General features: G+C 35.4%; 1 protein-coding gene across 1 annotated transcript; it reads right to left on the reverse strand.

Annotated features, from left to right (window-relative positions):
• Positions 1-3,701: 3,701 nt before the first annotated feature.
• Positions 3,702-18,954, reverse strand: asb2a.2 (ankyrin repeat and SOCS box containing 2a, tandem duplicate 2). The gene is made up of 10 exons (XM_056445496.1): positions 18,844-18,954; positions 18,412-18,657; positions 18,159-18,281; positions 14,866-15,035; positions 14,643-14,798; positions 12,234-12,479; positions 11,979-12,150; positions 7,725-8,295; positions 5,214-5,367; positions 3,702-4,931 (listed from the first exon to the last, which is right to left on the reverse strand). Exons 2-10 carry the CDS (start codon positions 18,648-18,650, stop codon positions 4,777-4,779), a joined length of 1,986 nt encoding a protein of 661 aa, XP_056301471.1. The 5' UTR covers positions 18,651-18,657; positions 18,844-18,954; the 3' UTR covers positions 3,702-4,776.
• Positions 18,955-19,438: the final 484 nt, after the last annotated feature.

Here is a 19,438-nt window from a genome sequence, read left to right on the forward strand (position 1 = left end):
AATAAGTAGTTATAACAAGCAGCAGTAGTATTTTCTGGGTGCAATATACTATAGGATTTGAACACTTTTCTCATAAAAATTGATTATACTGTTGGGGGTGTGTGTGGGTAAATTACGATTTGGCTTTTCTGCATACATTGTCAAGCCTTTGGTGTGTAACTAGGTTAAATTGTTAGGCTGTCTTTGCTGTGTCAGGTTACAGGTGTGTCAAGGCTACGAGACAAACAGGACATAGAATTGCATTGTGTGAATGCCTTATTCCTTATTTATAGGTGAAGCTGTTAACTTAAGGTCAAGTGGACGTTTCATCAAGGTTATGAACTGCAATCACACATTGTGTTGTGTTTTGAGTTGTCGTTGTGGATTACGCATGAATAATTTGACAAAGGTTATCAAATAAGCAGGACTGTGTGGTAATAAACATTAGGTTAGTGTGTAGATTTGCTATTGGATGCCCTTGTTTTAAAATAAAGGCCTACAGCTAGTGGTTATAAAAGAAGAGGCCTCCGTGCACCCTTTGACCATTTTCAGAATATGAACAAAATGAAATTTGACCCTGAGTGACATACGAAATTTTGAGTCTTCTGGTGGTACTTTAATGTTGTGTTTTTATTAATAATTTTTTTTTTCTGTTTCTGATGTTATTTTGTTTCTCAGGTTTTTGGTATTTGATTGTGGTTTTGGTATTATAATAATGTTTTAAATCATTGTAATTAGTCTTATGTTTGTCTATTTTTTTTCGTTGTATCGTAAGTTTTAAACATTCATTCATTTATTCTCTTTTCGGCCTAGTCCCTTTATTAATCAGGGGTTGCCACAGTGGAATGAACTGCCAACTTATCCAGCATATGTTTTACACAGTGCATGCCCTTCCAACTGCAACCCATCACTGGGAAACATCCATACACACTCATTCACACACATACACTACGGACAATTTAGCTTGCCCAATTCACCTATAGTGCATGCCTTTTGGACTTGTGGGGGAAACTGGAGCACCCGGAGGAAACCCTCGTCAACACGGGGAGAACATGCAAACTCCACACAGAAATTCCAACTGACCCAGCCAGGGCTCAAACCAGCAACCTTCTTTCTGTGAGGCGATCGTGCTACCCACTGTGCTACCTAAATTTAAATTAAGTATTAAAAAAATCGTTTTATTTAAATTAATAGGCCAAAAAATATGCTGATTCAATTGAACTACTGTAGCTGAAATAATTTGTTTACATAATTTTATTTTTCATAAATAATTTTCATATTTTTCATAAGTTCAAATAAAAATGAGAAATTTAAGTAACAAGGATAGATCTCATGGAACGTTTGTGAAAAAATACTACAGTTAGAACTTTCCCAGTGATTATTTAATGTATTTGTTGTAGAGTTAATTCAAGCCTTTCTGCAACAATGAGTCACACACAATGTCGTTACGCAGTTCACGTACACACACAGTCACACAGCACGCACGTTTAGCTTTGCATTGTTTTTGCACGGCAAATGTGACAGGATACACGTTAATATCCACTGCTGTATGGATATATGTTGTGTTAATGTACAAAATAAACCGGATTTAATGTCCACAAACCGGGATTGAAGCTTTTATAATTGTACTGAGGTGGCTGTGGTGATAAAGACAGTAACATCACTATAATTCATTAACATGCACTGTTTTAAAAATGTTTTAAACTTGTAAAACTCATTCTTGATCAGATTTGATGATGATTGATGATCACAGAGAGCTGAACAGATCTTTTAATCCCAGTTGCTTTGCGCATGTCCTGTCTTGTTGATATGATTATCGGCATTACCACAGAGAAATGTAATATGCGGCTGTCAATCGATTCGGTGGGCGGGGAAACAGCACTCCTTGAGGTTGCGCTCGACCTCAAAATGGGAGGGATTTGGATCCTATTTTAACATTAGGAAATTTTAAAAAAAGAGGCTTATTGTCTTTATATCATCCCGCTGTGACTTTTGACACACTATACCTACATACAGTTCTGTCAAAAAAACTACTTACAAAGGATGATTTTCACTGGTGTGAAAAAAAAATAAACATATAATAGTGTTAGTTTTTGTTGATGAGAAACACATATATTATTCAGGAAACATGACATAATTTTTATAGTTATGATTTAATTGATTAATTATAGTTTCATTTATTTACTAAGACTGCTTTTTTAAAAAGATTAAAAAGATGAGTGTCAGAACTGGTGGCAGAGGTTATATTTACAGTATCTTGGCTAATTATAGAGCTTATCAAGAGCTCAGCTATCTGCATGAGCATACAGTAGAGGTATGATAGTAATCAATCAAGAGATTTATGTCAAGAATGTAATCAAGGTGTTCTTAAGGGATGTAAACTTATACTCATCATAAGACTTTCGGGCTTCGCCAGTGAACCACTTTACCTCTCACCTCAAAGTTTAATTTTGTTTCTGCATCTTGTTCCCTCCACTCTTCTTTGAGATTCATAACAGCTGTGATCCCGATGAAGAGCTCAAACACCACCATCTGTCATGAAGCAAGACCAACACACTTGATAACAGCTTGCAAGGGTTTCTTTTACTATTTGAAGAGCATTTGGTGGCACTGAAAATAATATTTGTGAAAGGGGGCATTGAGGTGTTTTTGCTATAGGCATTTGCTTGAAAGGTTTTTGAGCTGAAAATTAAAAATGGTTTAAGCAACGTGGTCTTTCTATACCTGTTTGTCTTGTTGTTGGTGCATCAAACAGTAATTGTGGCTTCATATTGCACATCCAGTAACAAAAAAAAAAAACATGCAAATCCTAAAAACTTGGGACTTTCGGGCTGGGTCTTGTTGGGGGAAAGATGTTTCAGATAACAGAGAGTATTTTTTAACATTGGTTAGCATGTAAATCATTGATTCTCATTGATGGAAATGAGAAACTACATGTTTTTAATGCTTTCATGCTCTAAATGTAATTTTTTTCTTAGTTTAGAGTGCAGCTTATAGGATAGTTCACCCAAAACTAAACATTTTGTCATCACTCAGCCTTTACATGTCACAGACCTGTTTGAGTTTTACCTTCTGTTCAACACAAAAATAAATATTTTGAAAAAACAAAACAAAACTGAAAACTACTCACCACTGATTCAATTCCATTCATCTTTATTTCTGTAGCGCTTTTACAATGTAGATTGTGTCAAAGCAGCTTAACATAGAAGTTCTAGTACAGTAAATTGAAATTGAAAGTGTATCAGTCGTTGAAGTGTTGAAGTTGAAGTTCAGTTTAGGTCAGTTCAGTGTGGTTTAACTTCCAAACACTGAAGAGCAAATCTGATGCGCAGCTCCACAAGTCCTAAACCAAGCAAGCCATTGGTGACAGTGGCGAGGAACAAACTTCACCAATTGAAGTGAAGGTAAAAACCTCGAGAGAATACAGGCTGACTGTTTTTTTTTTTCTGCAATGGTTACCAGAATCCAGCATTCTTCAAAATATCTTCTATTGTGTCCAACAGAAGAAAGAAAAACATAAAGGTTCAAGGCTGATTTAATAGTAAAAAAAAAAAGAGTACAATGTCATTTCAGAGTGAACTATCATTCTACGACTACCATTGATATTAACACCAGTCAAATCAAGTATGTGACACAGATTTTTAGAATTGAAATATGGGCTAAATACAAGGCTTTAATGTATAGATTAAAAATAAAATGTAATGTTATCCATTCAAAAGGGGTCATTTTTAATAGTTTATTGCACATTTCTGCATATGTACAGTGGAAGATAAGGAACATATCAACATCATAAGGCACACAACACGCTTACTGACATACAAAATTAGCTTAAAATGTCAGTTTTAAATCATCATATAATCAGGACAGCATTAAATTAGAAACTATTTTGACCAAAATGTGTGTGAAAGCTTTTATATGTAGTAAATGTTTTTATACTTACTACAAACATACATTTTTACATTATAGTGTCAGTGTCTTACTAATAACAGCAAACATATGAATGTGCTATAGACTGAACATATACCGTAATACACATCCAGGCCATCGCATTTGTTATAAAATCAAATTGTTTCCATACAATTTTGCTCCTTGCAGTTTTAATACCCGAAATATTCAATTATTGTTAAATCCAATTATTATTTACAAAAAATCTTAAAATGCAAGTACAGTACATTTGGTTTCGCACCCTTATAAATAAAAATACATAGCCAGTGCTTCATTTATATCAATTTCGTGCTACTTTTATACAGTATGTATACTATATACATTTTAATATTTTATTTACATTTACACACTAAGCATTAAGAATAATTAGCTATATGCAAACTGAAAATAATAAAGGATTCATTTTCAAACCTGATTTTAAACCTTTAATTCATCTTTTAAAATCATTATAACTAAAGCTGCGGTCACACTGGGCTTTCCTCCCATACACTTCCATTCATACGCAAGGGAATGCGTCAGACCGGAAACGCAAGGTCATGCGTCAAGTTTCACAGTTCGCTGCGGTGCAAAGTTCAAGCTTGGTGAACTCTGACCTGTGAAATCGCATCACTTGACTGCGTGAGACCAATCGAGGATCAAAACAGGACCTCTCTGGACAGAAATTTAAAACATGGAGCGATCGCTCACTTTTTTTAATGTCTAATCATCTTGTTTAATCCCGCCCCTTTTCGCAGCGCCGTACAACAGAATTTTGCACACACAAACTGTGGTGTGACCGCAGCTTAAACGTGTATCTGTACTAAAATAATTCAAAACAACATATTTTGTAAATAATAAGAAATGGCACAGCATTCATGACAGGATATCCTCAAATGATTCTCGTTCATAAATCAAGAATTTGTTGAGTCTTGCTGGTAGAGGAAGAGCATGGATTTGCTGCAGTCTGTGGACTCCGAGTTGTTGGCGAACCTTTATTCTGCACAGATTCATCAATGTGCATGGAAGAACTGAAACAGAGAGGCTTTTTTAAAATTCAATTTATTTGAAAAATAATTTCAGTTGAAATTGTCACTATTGTGACGAATTCTGTAAAAATATTCTTGCTCCCTTAATTTTTTTATTTGAATCAAATTAACTTGTCTAGTCATTTCAACTTACATCAATCAAACTGACTAAAATATTAAGTCAAACTTTGTATATTTTTCTTTGATTAGGTTTGTTGTCTTGACTTTTTGTCATTACAGTGTGAAAATGGTGAAGAGCAGAAGAATTAAAAAGAATGTTCTCACCTGCTTTTTCTTTTACATGAGCCCAGTCTTTGTTGCTGTCTAGGTGTTCAGTTAACCTAGAGCAGAGTTTAACGTGACCCACGTAGTCAAGTAAAGTGTCAATAATGGGTCCAACCCAGCCTCTGACTGAGGGAGCAGAAATGATCTCACAAAACTGTGAAAAAAGGAGAGAACTTCATTTCATTGTAAAAGAAATAGTAAATATACAAAAATACAGTTAGTAATATATATACAGTTAGGCCCATGAATATTTGGACATCGACACAATTCTAACATTTTTGGCTCTATACAGCAACACAATGGATTTGAAATGACTGTCAGCTTTAATTTGAGGGTATTTACATCCAAATCAGGTGAACGGTGTAGGAATTACAACAGTTTGCATATGTGCCTCCCACTTGTTAAGGGTCCAAAAGTCATTGGACAATTGGCTTCTCAGCTGGTCCATGGCCAGGTGTGTGTTATTCCCTCATTATCCCAATTACAATGAGCAGATAAAAGATGTAATGTATATTTACTACTGTGTATGTTGTATTTTATTTGATATGTCGAATAAATGTTTTATTGCATAGATAAATGAAGGTTAAAGGAAATGTTTTTAATTTTTTAAAGGAATAATTTATTTAAAATGACATTTTCTGTTTCCTAATTTACCCATATTTTCTATATTTTTGCTATATTAGTAAATATTAGTAAAAAAAGTCCATAAAAATAAGGGATGATATAATGTTCATGTAAAGCTTATTATTATTTTATTAAAATAAATAGTAATTTAAAGGGATAATTTACCCCAAATAACATTTTTTGTCATAATTTTTTCATCCTCCACTTGTTACAAACCTTTATGAATTTTTTCTTCTGTTAAACACAAACAGCCCCTACGTTGAAAAAATTGTTCACTCTGTGGTTTTTAAAAATATCTCATTTTGAAAAGACTCATGCAGGTTTGTAGCAACTTGAAAGTGATCAATAGTGGGGTTTTTTGTCTGTTTCTATCACCTTTATTTCCCAATAAGTAGTTCTTTGCAAGCAATCAACATTGTAATCAGTCTAAAAACAATACAGTGCATCCGGAAAGCATTTATAGCGCTTCACTTTTTGCTAATTTTTTTAGGTTACAGCCTTTTCTCTGTACATTGCTGCATTCATCTTTCCCTCTATCTTGATTAGTCTTCCAGTTCCTGCAGCTGAAAAACATCCCCACATGGTGCTGCCACAACCATGCTTCACTGTAGGGATGGTATTAGCCTGGTGATGAGTGGTGCCTGGTTTTCTCCAAACGTAATGCCTGGCATTCACTTTAAAGAGTTCAAATTTAGTTTCTTCAGACCAGAGAATTTTGGTTCTTATGGTCTGGGAGTCCTTCAGATGCCTTTTGGCAAATTCCAGGCGGGGAGTGGCATCCACAATTCCTTTGTCTTCATGCTTGGTTTGTACTTTTGACATGACCCTGGGACCTTATATAGACAGATGTATGCCTTTTCACATCATGTCCAATCTACTGAATTTACCACAGCTGAACTCAAATGAAGCTGCTGAAACATCTCAAGAATGATCAGTGAAAACAAAATGTACATGAGCTCAATTTAGAGCTCTGAATTCTGAGTTGAAGTCAGAATTATTAGCCCTCCTGAATTATTAGCCCCCTGTTAATTTTTTCCCCCAATTTCTGTTTAGTGGAGAGAAGATTTTTTTCTAACACATTTCTAAACATAATAGTTTTAATAACTCATTTCTAATGACTGATTTATTTTATCTTTGCCATGATGACAGTAAATAATATTTGACTAGATATTTATCAAGACACTTCTATACAGCTTAAAGTGACATTTAAAAGCTTAACTAGGTTAATTAGGTTAACTAGGCAGGTTAGGGTAATTAGGCAAATTATTGTATAATGATGGTTTGTTCTGTAGACTCTCAGAAAAAAAATAGCTTAAAGGGGCTAATAATTTTGACCTTAAAATGGTGTTTAAAATATAAAAAACTGCTTTTACTCTAGCCGAAATGTAACATGAGAGACTTTCTCCAGAAGAAAAAATATTATCAGACATACTGTGAAAATTTCCTTGCTCTGTTAAACATCTTTTGGGAAATATTTAAAAAAGATCAAATAAATTCAAAGGGGGGCTAATAATTCTGACTTCAACTGTATGTACATGTGTTTTTTTATTTTTAATAAATTTGCAACAATTTCAAAAAATCTTTTTTCACATCCTCATTATCGGGTATTGTGTGTAGAGTTTTGAGGAAATAAAGGAATTTAATCCATTTGGAATAAGGCTGTAACATAAAAATGTGGAAAAATTGAAGCTCTATGAATACTTTTTGAATGCACTGCATAAAGTGTATGTCTGACCTGTTCATACTGTACATTGTACAGATGGTTACAAAAAATGAGCTGTGTACAAAAAGTTCTCATGATGAAATGTACTGTACTGAACATTAGCATATGCCTAAATAGTTACAGTGTACTTTTAAACACAATGTTATCATCTCATTAAAAAATACCTGTACACAGTAGTCCGATGGATCTTCGTTTAATAAGTACATTGTTTCTCTTCCAGTTGGTCTTGGTTTTAAAGGCGGATGAGGATTACTTCCATACTGACATTTAAAACATGCCAGTGCATCACACCCATTGTCCAGCAGATACTTCATCATCATAATGTACCTCATGCAGAAAACAAGAGCTGCTGGGAAGCTGGTGGGATGAGTTGGCAGCATGGCATTTACATTGGCACCGTACTTCACCAACAAGTTCACCATTTCTATATTTCCTTTCCTCACGGCCACTAGCAGAGGGTTGAATATGTCCAGGTTTGGGTCAGCACCAGCTTCTAAAAGCATAATGGCGGCCTCAATGTTTCTGTTCACCACAGCTGAGTATAAAGCTGTGCTGCGGCGATCCTCATGCAGTTTTGACCAGTCGTCTGACAGCATGGCATTGACGTCATATCCAGCCCCAATCAGTATTTCTAGAACATCATCTCTGTTACGTTCGGCTGCAAAATGAAGGGGACTGATGCCGGAGCGTCTCACTTTGGTTGTGCTGGTTTTAGGAATTAACATGGCGACAATGCTGAAGAACATTTAAAAAGAGACATATTTATTTCTTCAGGGATAATCAGATACTTGAGAATATAAAGAAAGACTAAAATAAATTCTACATAAGGATAACTAGATAAAAAGTAAGTGGTATGTAAAAGATTTGAAATTTCTTGACTGTTTAATGCAAGCACTCACACACACATACTCTAAAAACAAAAACATTACGAGTTACTTCTGGAACCAGCACTCCTGGAAAAGTGAACATTCATTTATGTTCTTTATGGACCACTTAATGATGGTATTGACCAGATTATGGGGATAGTTTACCCAAAAATAAAGTATTTTTTGGGCCGTGCTCACACACACTGTAGAAAGAAAAAGAGGAAGACAAACACTGTAGCAGATCCTGGTTGAATCAAGTCACAGAGAAGCTGTGCTCTGAAGTGTGAGGGAAAGTTAGTGTTATTTTCCCTGATGAGGCTGTGAAGTGTCAGTGGTTGAAAAAGCTCAGCATTATAGCACAGCCCTGTGCTGTGTTCCTGTCATTTATCTGACGAGAGGGTTCGAGGGTGAGGTGTCTGAATAACACTGTTGAGAACCGGGTACTGTGTACTGTGGTGTTAGTAACTGTACTATGAAGCGTGTTTCAGGTGGTTGCTGCCATCGGATCCTATACCAAAGTTGGCGACCCGGGGTTTTACAGGCTGTACCAAAATGCTGAGGACCATGGGAGTTTTAAGGAAGAAATAACAAAACGGGAGGGTGGCGGGAGATGGGTCTGAAATACAAGAGACTCCCAGGAAAAATTCGAGTGTTGGCAGGTATGCTTACACATAAACTCCACACTCTGACTACTTAAAAATTGTTGATAAGCCATGGTGGGCATTTCTCTCTGTCTCGCGTTGAACGCAGTTGACCAATCACAATAGACTGGGTCATCGGACTAATCAGTCCGCACTATGGATGGATTTGGGAACAAATGAATCGCTGAACGAATCATATGGGAGTCGCTGGGATACAAGGGAAAATATAAATGCATTTTATAAGACAATGAAAGTGTTTTTTAACCCTGCATGCATATCAGACTCTTGCTGGAGACCCCCAAAACCAAAATATGACCCTTTTAATGCATAATGGGGGCTCTTTAAATTTGCCATGGGTAATCTCCTAATTAATAGAAAACGTTGCTTTAAATCATTAACTAATACAGTATAATTTGTAACATTTAATAATGAACTCATTTCAGTAAAAACATAAACAATCCTATTTATAACACAATTTATTGCATTGTCCTCTATCTGTCAAGTGACAGTATTTACATTTTAAAAGTCTGATTCATTTAGCTCAGCAATAGGGCTGCACGATTCTGGCAAAAATGCGAATCACGATTTTTTTTCGCTTAAAATCAAGATCGCGATTTTCTCACGATCCTGTAAATGTAAAATATAGGTTAATATGATTAGCCTATTATTATTGTTAATTCTCAAACATATGGTAAAACAACAATAATAATATCAGGCCTTTGTGTAGGTATATTGTTGCTTAAAATGCAAAATTTTGTATAGACAATATGTCAATATGTTCAATATGTCCTGTTTGTTAATTCACAGTAAAATTTTGACATCAGAATATAACTATTCATAATTCTAAAGTTGATTTATTGGGCTTTATTTTGATGATCCAAAGTGCAAAGCGCAGGGCGCAAACGCATTAAGGGCGTGTCCGAATCCACTTTTGCTGTTTTAAGGATGGAACAATCCACTTTGCGTTGTGGCGCATGGTCTAAAAGGGTTGAGCTTATTCTCTTAATGAGTTAAAGGTGTGTTTTCAGAATAAACAAATCAGAGTCACATCTCTCATTCCCTTTAAGAGTCAGTTTCGTCACGCCATGGTGCATTTGCTATTTACACTGTGGACTTTGTAAGTGTAAAAACTGAGCGTTTCACTAGCGAGAAAACAGTTAAACAGACCATCTACAGGTGAGAATGAGAGATGAGCCTCCTCATTATTTACTTTCACTTTCACTCTCGTGGATAGGGAAATGTGTTGTACACACAGACATCTATTAGCCTACATAATTAATTTAGTTTATTATGCGCAAAGATGTTTCAAAACTATTTCTAAATTCAGTTCTAATTTCCAGCAAACAAATAAATGAACAATAATAACGAAGTGTGGACAAAAAAATGAGTTTTATCCAAATACACATGCTATGCCCCATGTGGTCTAAAACCTGACAAGTCGGCAAATCTAAGCTTATTTTTAATAAAACAAATATAAATATTCATATAATAAATAATACTGCTAATAATAATAACATTTTACAAAAGCAAATTGTTATGAATAAACTGAAAAAGCCCCCTGAGATGAAGAAGGCATGGAGGCGGTGGTTTTTATATTTATGTAGGCTAGACAATTTTTGTTATATTTTAATCCTTTAATTCTTTTTCATTTGTAAAGATATTTGCATATTTCTGTACACCCTGTGTGTATTAAGCAATGTGTAAGTGAGGCGCACAACTAACATGCTCTGCTCTGCACTTTAGACCAGCTTTGATCTGATCTATTGAACAGTCTATTTAAGTTCCTCAAAATTGCAACGCGCCTGCAATGCGCCTCAACACGCCTCCTTTTTAAGACCAGAATGCCTATATATGCACATATGAGTGCAAATGCATTTGCTATTTAAACAGCGTGCTGCAAAACATCAAAACGACTCTTGCGGCAAGCTGAAACTAGCAAATAACTATTGCATCGCGCCGCATTACGCCGGGTGTATGATAGGGCCCATTATGTTTAAGACATGTGCTTGTCATCTGCCATTGACAATATTACTAGACCATTTGGTTTCACTGGTAAAATTAGAATTTTGTCTTTGCCTTCTTGCATTATATTCAACATTATATAAAGGCTATGGTTGTTATACTGTCACAGTAAACATTTATTTTCATGCACAACACTTTGTGTTCGCTTTGAAAAAAAAAAACATATCAAATGCTTGTTGTAATCATAACTCTAAAATGCCCTATGATCATTTAAATGTGCACACAGGTTTCACTTTCACTTCCTAGTGCAGCTCATGGCAGCCGTCACTGTGAGAAAATAACACACACATGCAAATCAAACGTTATTTACAACTTTATCACCTGTTATTCACAGCCTATGCAGCTTCTGTTCACTATAGTAGACGTCTCGGAAGCAAACAGCTCGCTGTCAGCTCACATGTGTACATCATTACATGAAGACAGAAATGACATATTTGGGTGAATTATACCTTATAAATACAGTATGACACTTTTAACACCATTTGAAGGTGTCAATGTTGCTGTGAAGACTTGTGCGACTGCCTTGCTTCTCTCCTGACCTGAAAAGCTGAATTGAGATCGTGTGTTGGGTCGAATCGAGATCGTGATCTTTTTCCGATTAATCGTGCAGCCCTACTCAGCAATAAAACAAATTAAAAAAAGGTTACATTAATTTTGAAATGTTGATCTCTGTCAAAGAAATTTGCCCCAACCACCTTCCCATCATTCTCCCTCTCTTTTCAGATTGGATGGCAGGCCAAATCAAAGGTTCCCATGGGCCAACTTTGGCCTGCGAGTCCTACTTTAGGCATCTCTGGTTTAGAACCACTCGACTGTTCATTTTTGGGTGAACTATCCCTTTAAGTACTTCAAAGAGCTTTGCAATGTAACTGATAGATTCTGCACTGACCTGTCATGACCATTCTTTGCTGCGATGTGAATAGGAAGCAATCCAGTTTTGTTGGCTTTGTTAGCATCGGCTCTTTTTGACAGGAGGATCTTGACAACTTCAACATGACCATTCTTGGAGGCCTCAAACAGGGCTGTTGCATCATCATTAGCCTTGGTATTGATATTACCTCCTAAACAACAGGTAACTGGGTTAATGATGCTAGATTAGAGTTAATAATTACACCTAGGCTTGCCATCCGGAAAAAAATAGTACCTTTATGTATTAGGTAGTTAAGCACATCGACAGCGTTACACTGAGCAGCTGTAAACAAAGAGTCAATCCCATAAACATTTTGGGCCCACAGCTTTGCCCCTGCGTGTATCAACATCCTACAACTCTCCAACATTTTGTTCCTCACTGCTTCATGTAGTGGAGTTCCCCCTTGGACGCAGGCTTTGGTTGGTGTAGCTCCAAATCTCAAAAGAAGCTCCACTATCTCTTCATTAGCTTTCTCACATGCTGTAAAAGAAAATCATTATTTAAACTTCCTTTCTGATCATTTGCATAGATGTTGACAGAAATCAAACTATGAGTATATTTACATAATCCAATTTTATTAGAGTAAGACGATACTGTGATTAAGAGTCTACCATGTAAACAGCAATTTTTAATTAATTTAATCTGATTAAGCTCATAATTGAACTAAACAGAAATCGGATTAAGACATGTGGAGTATGCCGATTTTAGTCGCATTATTGAAGTGCAGTACAGACATGTAAGCACAGCAAACAAACTATTACTGTTGTGTAGGATCTTCGCCACATTTTGTACGAATGTACAAAAAAAAGGTACATGTAGTAAAAATAATGTTACTTAAAGGGCACATAGTTTACCTCTTTTTTATGATTTAATATTATGGTTCTTCTGAGTGTGCCAGTTTAGGTTCAGTTTAGAACACAATTCAGATTTGTTTATTATAATGTGTTAAAAAGTGTCATGTTGGGGGCGTGTCCACAGTTCGCTGATTTAGGGGTGTGTTTCTTCACATGTAGACTAGTTTCGGCTTCCCGCCCAACGTAACAAGGGGGTGGGGCCATGAGCTCACTCGCTCTGTGTTTGCAACAGAGGCAGATTGAGAGGAGCAGGAGTGAGAGGTTCAGCAATCAGTAGTACATGTACGACTCGGACACAGACCAAGAGTACAAAATCATTTGTGTCTTTGTACAGTTTTACAGCCAACTGTGTGGTAGTTTCAAGTGCCGAGCTTGTACACAGACACTAATAACCATGCACACTGAATTAACTTTGACTGAGGCACCGGATGCGCTGCTCGAAGCCGCGACACGGCACACCAGATACTCTCTGACGCGCCTGTCAATCAATATTGGTGGGCGGGGGGACCGCACTCCTACGTAAAGTTGCGGTTGATCTGAAAACCGCTCCAATTGGTCCACCGTTTTTTTATGTTGTTAAATTGAAAAAAAGCACTGGGTGTGCTTATATCACCCCAATATGACGGTCTATACACCATTCATGCACATATGTCTGTCCAAACAGCTTGAAAAGTAGATTTTTTACCATAGGTGCCCTTTAATGAACAGTTTTGTACCTTTGTAAAAGTTGTATCTTATATATGGTACAGAAAAGACTTCTTATGATTCTGTACTTTTTATAGTACAATTGAAACTGCTGTGGTATGAAGATACATGTGTTGGACAACTCCTTCTTTATTACAATATCTATGAAAATAAATATTACTGGAAAGGCAAAGTGATTTTCTGAATAATTTCCATATTAAAATAATGAATCATAATTTAAAAGCATACATATGTTTAAAGAAACTCATAAACATTAATTATTAAGTTCTACAATACAAAACAACTGGTAAAACAAAACTATAGTATTGTAAACTAAACATTTAAGACATTTGGTAAGCATTTTCTGATAAATGCATTTTCATTATTGATATCCGCAGCTTTTGGTGTTTGTTTTCCACTACGCACATGAGCTGGCAAAAGTCTGCTGCGGTAAGAGAAGCTGCATGAATCTTTTCCTTATTTAATAAATTACTTGTGCCTCAGAAGACAATGCTGACATGAAATGATTGCGTGGTAGATACATGGGAGAATGTATTCCTGTAACATTTTTGTGAAGTGTTGTGAAATGTTTAGCAAAAAATTGATCTTTTGATTTATGTTAAATAAATTTTTATCCTTTATTTTAAATGGAAATGGTGCATTTACACAAAAAGAAACTAAAAAAATTGTTTAATAAATGTATTTGATGTTTTATATTTACTGAAAATAAACTGACACATTTTGGATAAAGCAAAATTTCTTTAAATAGTTCTTAAAGGTACACATTTAATACTGTTAAGGTACAAAGTGTCCTGTCACTGTAGTGGCACCTTCATGGATCATATTTGTACCTTTGATGAAGGAACAATATTGTATCTGCAGGGTTTAAAACCAAAGGTCCATTTTGGCTTCCTATGGTACAAATCATGTCCTTATAGGGACAAACTGGAATGGTACAAATGTGTTTCTTTGTCTTAAGGTACAATTGTGCTCCATAAAAAGGTACTGCCCCAGTGACAAGGGACAAATGACTTTAATCGAATTATGTGCTATAACATGTAAAACATGATTACTGATGTCCATGTAAACATAGTCACAATTGTACCTTTGTACAATGGGGTCTCCCACTGGTTATTTGCAATGTTTGGATCAGCTCCTTCCTCCAAAAGATGCTCGACAACAGCAATATGCTTGCGACTCACAGCCAGAATGAGCGGGGTCTGATTTCTGTGTGTCCTTTTGTTGATTGTATTTGGTTTGGCTGTGTGGAAAGACGAGATGGTTTGAGTGTTTGACTCTGGGCTGGACACAAATGATTAATTTCTCACCTTTGAGCAAAACCTTAAGACACTCCACATGGCCGTTGCATGCACATTCATGAAGCGGTATCCAGCCATCTTTATTGGGCTCTTCAAGATTTTTAGATTTGCTATGAACAAGCTCTTGTAATGTCTTTGCATCTCCTTTCCAAATAGCTGAGAGAAAGGGGTCCAAATCACTGAAAAGAAGAACAAACGTGTAAACCAATCTTAAGAATAGCACTATTATTTCACAGGATTTTGAATAAGCATTGTACTTGCTTTTAACTCAAAATGTGTAGTAGTTGTTGACTTATATTCTCTTTTTCAGATAATATTTGTTGATAGCTGTGTTTACATCCAAAGATGCTAAATAAATGTATGCACAAAACTGGAATATTGCATAAAAGATGTGCGAATAAAGCAGCGAATAAAGAGTCAAAGCGAACAAAATCGTCACTTCCTGATTAACTGGCACCAAATATCAAAAGTAAAAATGGAATTTAACAACAGAAATCAGTCCACGGCACTCAAAAAATATGGAAAATTTAAAAAGTTTTTATTCACATGGCTAAATGTTAAAAAAACCTGATGAACCCTGATGAAGGCAGTTCCCTGCCGGAACGCATAGGTTTTTTAAGATGTAGCCATGTGAATAAAGGCTTTTAAAATTTTCCATATTTTTCGAGTGCCTTGGACTGAATTCTGTTGTTGTTTTGATGAATCCCTTACCTAAAGAGCACCGACCAATTATTTAAATACCCCCTGAGCACTTTTTGTTTGTTTTTTATTTAAATGGAATTTGCTGCAATGGGAGAAGCTGCCTGAATCTTTTCCTTATTTAATAAATTATTTGCGCCTTAGAAGACAATCTTGACACGCAATGAATTTGTGGTGGTGTTTGAAGGCGCGAGACCCAGAGCACAGACACTCTTGACAGTTCTGGAGGTATAATAAAATAACACTAATACGAAAGTCCCTTTAAGGCAAGTTATTTATCTCTGCAGCCATCTTTGAAACACCTGAATGGCAAAACATCAAATAGTCCAATATTGCTTGCCAAGCTTACGATTAAATTTCATATTTGGAATCAACAATAAAATTGAACAGCAGTTGTCTATTTAGTTTAATTTCTATACATTTGAATCACTCAAAATCTGCAGAAATTTACATCTGGTTTGAGCCCCTCCTCCAGAGACTCGTCAGTTTATAGCAATCATTGATTGGCTCCTGTACTAGAAGGCGGGGCTTCATTCGCCATATTGACCATTAAACTTTTCCCCATTCAAAACTATACGAGTGAAACGTCTTGTGTATTCTATAGTCTTTGCTAATACTGAGATGTTAAGGTTTTATAATGTCTTCTTGGCATTCCAAAATGCACATAAATATAGGTGGATGGAAACATTGCTTATGTAGCTGGCAACAAGTGATGAATTAAGAGGAAGTCAATGAATCATTCATTCAAATGATTTGTTCAAATTTCAAAAAGAAACTTTAGCTTTAGCTTTCTCGCATGTTGCAAAATCATATATTAACATGTATAATCATTTCAAAATACGACATTTGTGCATTTTTTGGAAGAAGTTTTGTCAGTTTAGTTCATCCCTTACAAAAAGTTAACGATGATTTTATTACAGTAATCATTTTGCTTAAGACAAACAAAATTGGTTACTATTGTTGTCCCAAGCAAAATGATTACTGTTTAAATAACTGCAAGTTTAGAAGCATTTTTAGCTACAATGAAAATGGTTCATTTGTAGTAGAACTATAACATAAAATCATTAAAAAATATAATAGCTTCAAAAACATTTGAGCGGGTGTGTGCAATTCACATTTCATCCACTAGTCTTGTAAAGTACATTGTTAGATCAGTAAATGGCCAGTAAAAAAGTCATATAAATTATGAGTAAGTGATCTGGATTTTATTCAAGGTTTTTATCTTAAAATGTAATCATACAAGAAGCAAACTATGGAGCCAGATCTGTCTCAAAAATAATACATTTATGGAGCCAGATCAGTCTCAAAAATATTATATTTACAAAATCCAATTTGTAAATTTAAAACACAATTCGTAAATACAACACGCAATTCGTGAATTCATGAGTAAAAGTCATAAATATTTTTGCCAAATGAATTGGATTTGCATATTTTTTAATTGTGTTTTGAATTTATGAATTAGATTTGTGTATTTATGAATCATGTTTACAATTTACGAATTAGATTTGTGTATTTAAAAATCGTGCTGAGAATTTATCAATTGTATTTGTGTATTTACGAATCGTATTTTGAATTTATGGGGCGATGCAGTGGCGCAGTAGGTAGGGCTGTCGCCTCACAGCTAGAAGGTCGCTGGTTCAAGTCTCGGCTGGGTCAGTTGGCATTTCTGTGTGGAGTTTGCATGTTCTCCCTGCATTCACGTGGGTTTCCTCCGGGTGCTCCGGTTTCCCCCACAGTCCAAAGACATGCAGTACAGGTGAATTTGGTAGGCTAAATTGTCTGTAGTGTGTGAATAAGTGTGTAAGTGTGTATTTACGAATCGTGCTTAGAATTTCTGAATTGGATTTATGTTTTTACGAATCGTATTTTGAATTTCTGAATTGGATTTGTGTATTTCCGAATTGTGTTTAGAATTTACGAATTGGATTTGTGTATTTACGAATCGATGTGTGTATTTATGAATCAAGTTTAGAATTTACAAATTGGATTTGTGTATTAACGAATCACGTTTTGAACTTACAAATTGGATTTTGTAAATGTGAATTATGCTGTGCATGTATGAGTTTTATTTTGTTTATGTATTATTTTTGAGACTGATCTGGCTCCATAGCAAACAGCTTTGGCTGCATCTGAAATCACAGTCTTCTTGAAATAGCTACTCATTTTCAATATTGTGTGTGTCTTTTGAATATGTAGTATGGATTAAATGTAAACAAACATTCTGCGTGTTGTCAGCATCACATGACTAACAGGAATCTGTTGTGTCACTTCACTGCCAATTATACTCTCAAAATAAGTAGTATGTAGTAAGTATTAATATGTAGTTACTCATTAATCTGTTTATTTAAATTGTAATCATAAAAAACCTGTTTGGAGTTTACATATTGAGAACATACAATAGACTTTCAAGTTTTTTTCTATGTTACACAACCCTTATCCATCACAAGACATGCAAATCACTGGATGTTTAGCAACATAACTAGTAATGATGAGAAAAATGTCCAAGTAAAAAAAAGTCAATTGCCACAATTTTCAACTAGAAATAAGGACATATGGATAAGTAAGTACAAATGCATATACAAATTTGTTTAAATGCTACTCACTTTACAGTTTGCACTGTGACCCGCAGGTGTCCATTGTGTCTTGTCCATGCAATCACCTTATCGCTGTCTTTACTAAACATATGATCTTGAACATCTCTGTCGATCATTGTTTTCTTAATTTCACTGAAATCAGAACAACACATATTATTTACTGTATACATTTTGCATAAGATTTAATCATAATTATATGTTTTATAATAGTTTTATTCAAAGCCATGTGTTTGTGCATGACAAGACTGGGAAAAAACATCACCTGGGTGGGTTGGCTGAATTAGGGTTGGCTGTAGGTCTTTGCGCACCTTTGGGGACAGCTGGCTGTGTGTGGGCCTGCACTTGTCGATTCTGCCATGGAGATAAATTTGTTTCAGCCAGGCTTCGTTCAATAGCTAACTGCAACAGCTGTTCTTCAGACATGTGTGCATAAGCACTGTAGTCCTCCAGCTCTCCGTTTGTTGTCCTTGATGCTGCCATTGTTACTCTGGCTGCTGCCATTTTGCACCTGTGACAGTAAAACAGCTCATGAATTTGAATAACATTTCTAAACAATCACATACACACACAAACACAAAATTTGCTTCAAGGTTATTTAAAATACCAGGTTTGAGCTGTAAGAATTTTTTTTAATATTTGAAAGGTCTATAAAGTCTTCATTACTATCATTAATTGCACCTACTGTACCTCCTACCTTCTGCAGGATATCAACAATTAGGCTGAATGTGTTGCATGTGTGTCTGCTTCTTTCTCTCTACAGCAATTGCTGCTGTGTGCTTTATGAGGAGTCTGTAAGAGGTCTTGATTTCATATCACGCAGTAAACAAACTGATTCCCTTATAAATATATCTGCCTGCACTGCATGTGATTCATTAGAGCATGTCTGGCTTAGATGCAACATGATCTTTTTTTTGCATGTGAGCCAAGAAACAGGAAATGTGGGACAGCTAGACTTGTGTATGTTTGTGGAAACCATTTTTTCCTAACCAGGTTTACCATCATTTGAAGAGACGGTTAACCCAAATATTTTTTTAATTCTGCTATCATTTGCTCAACCTTCAATTTAAGTTTCTTCTATTGAGCATAAAAGAAGATATTTTTAAAAAATGTTTGAAACCGATAACCTTTGACTTTTTATTGCTATAAATGTCAATAAGTTGTAACATTCTTCTGAATTTCTTCTTTTTTGTTCAACTGAAAAACAAAACTCATAACAGTTTAGGACCACTTGAGGGTCTAAACGGTGAGCGAATTTTTACTTGAAAATTTCCATTATTGTTATATACATT

This window comes from Danio aesculapii, chromosome 20, assembly GCF_903798145.1.
Source record: "Danio aesculapii chromosome 20, fDanAes4.1, whole genome shotgun sequence".
NCBI lineage: Eukaryota > Metazoa > Chordata > Actinopteri > Cypriniformes > Danionidae > Danio > Danio aesculapii.

What these genes read in the sequence shown, in the direction of transcription:
- asb2a.2 (XM_056445496.1), bottom strand. Translation starts at nt 18,650, where the DNA reads ATGGCAGCAGCCAGAGTAACAATGGCAGCATCAAGGACAACAAACGGA. An exon ending in AATTCAGCCAACCCACCCAG is followed by an intron (nt 18,282 to 18,411) that starts GTGATGTTTTTT and finishes TTCTGATTTCAG; the next exon opens with TGAAATTAAGAAAACAATGA. An exon ending in TAACTACCTAATACATAAAG is followed by an intron (nt 12,151 to 12,233) that starts GTACTATTTTTT and finishes CCTGTTGTTTAG; the next exon opens with GAGGTAATATCAATACCAAG.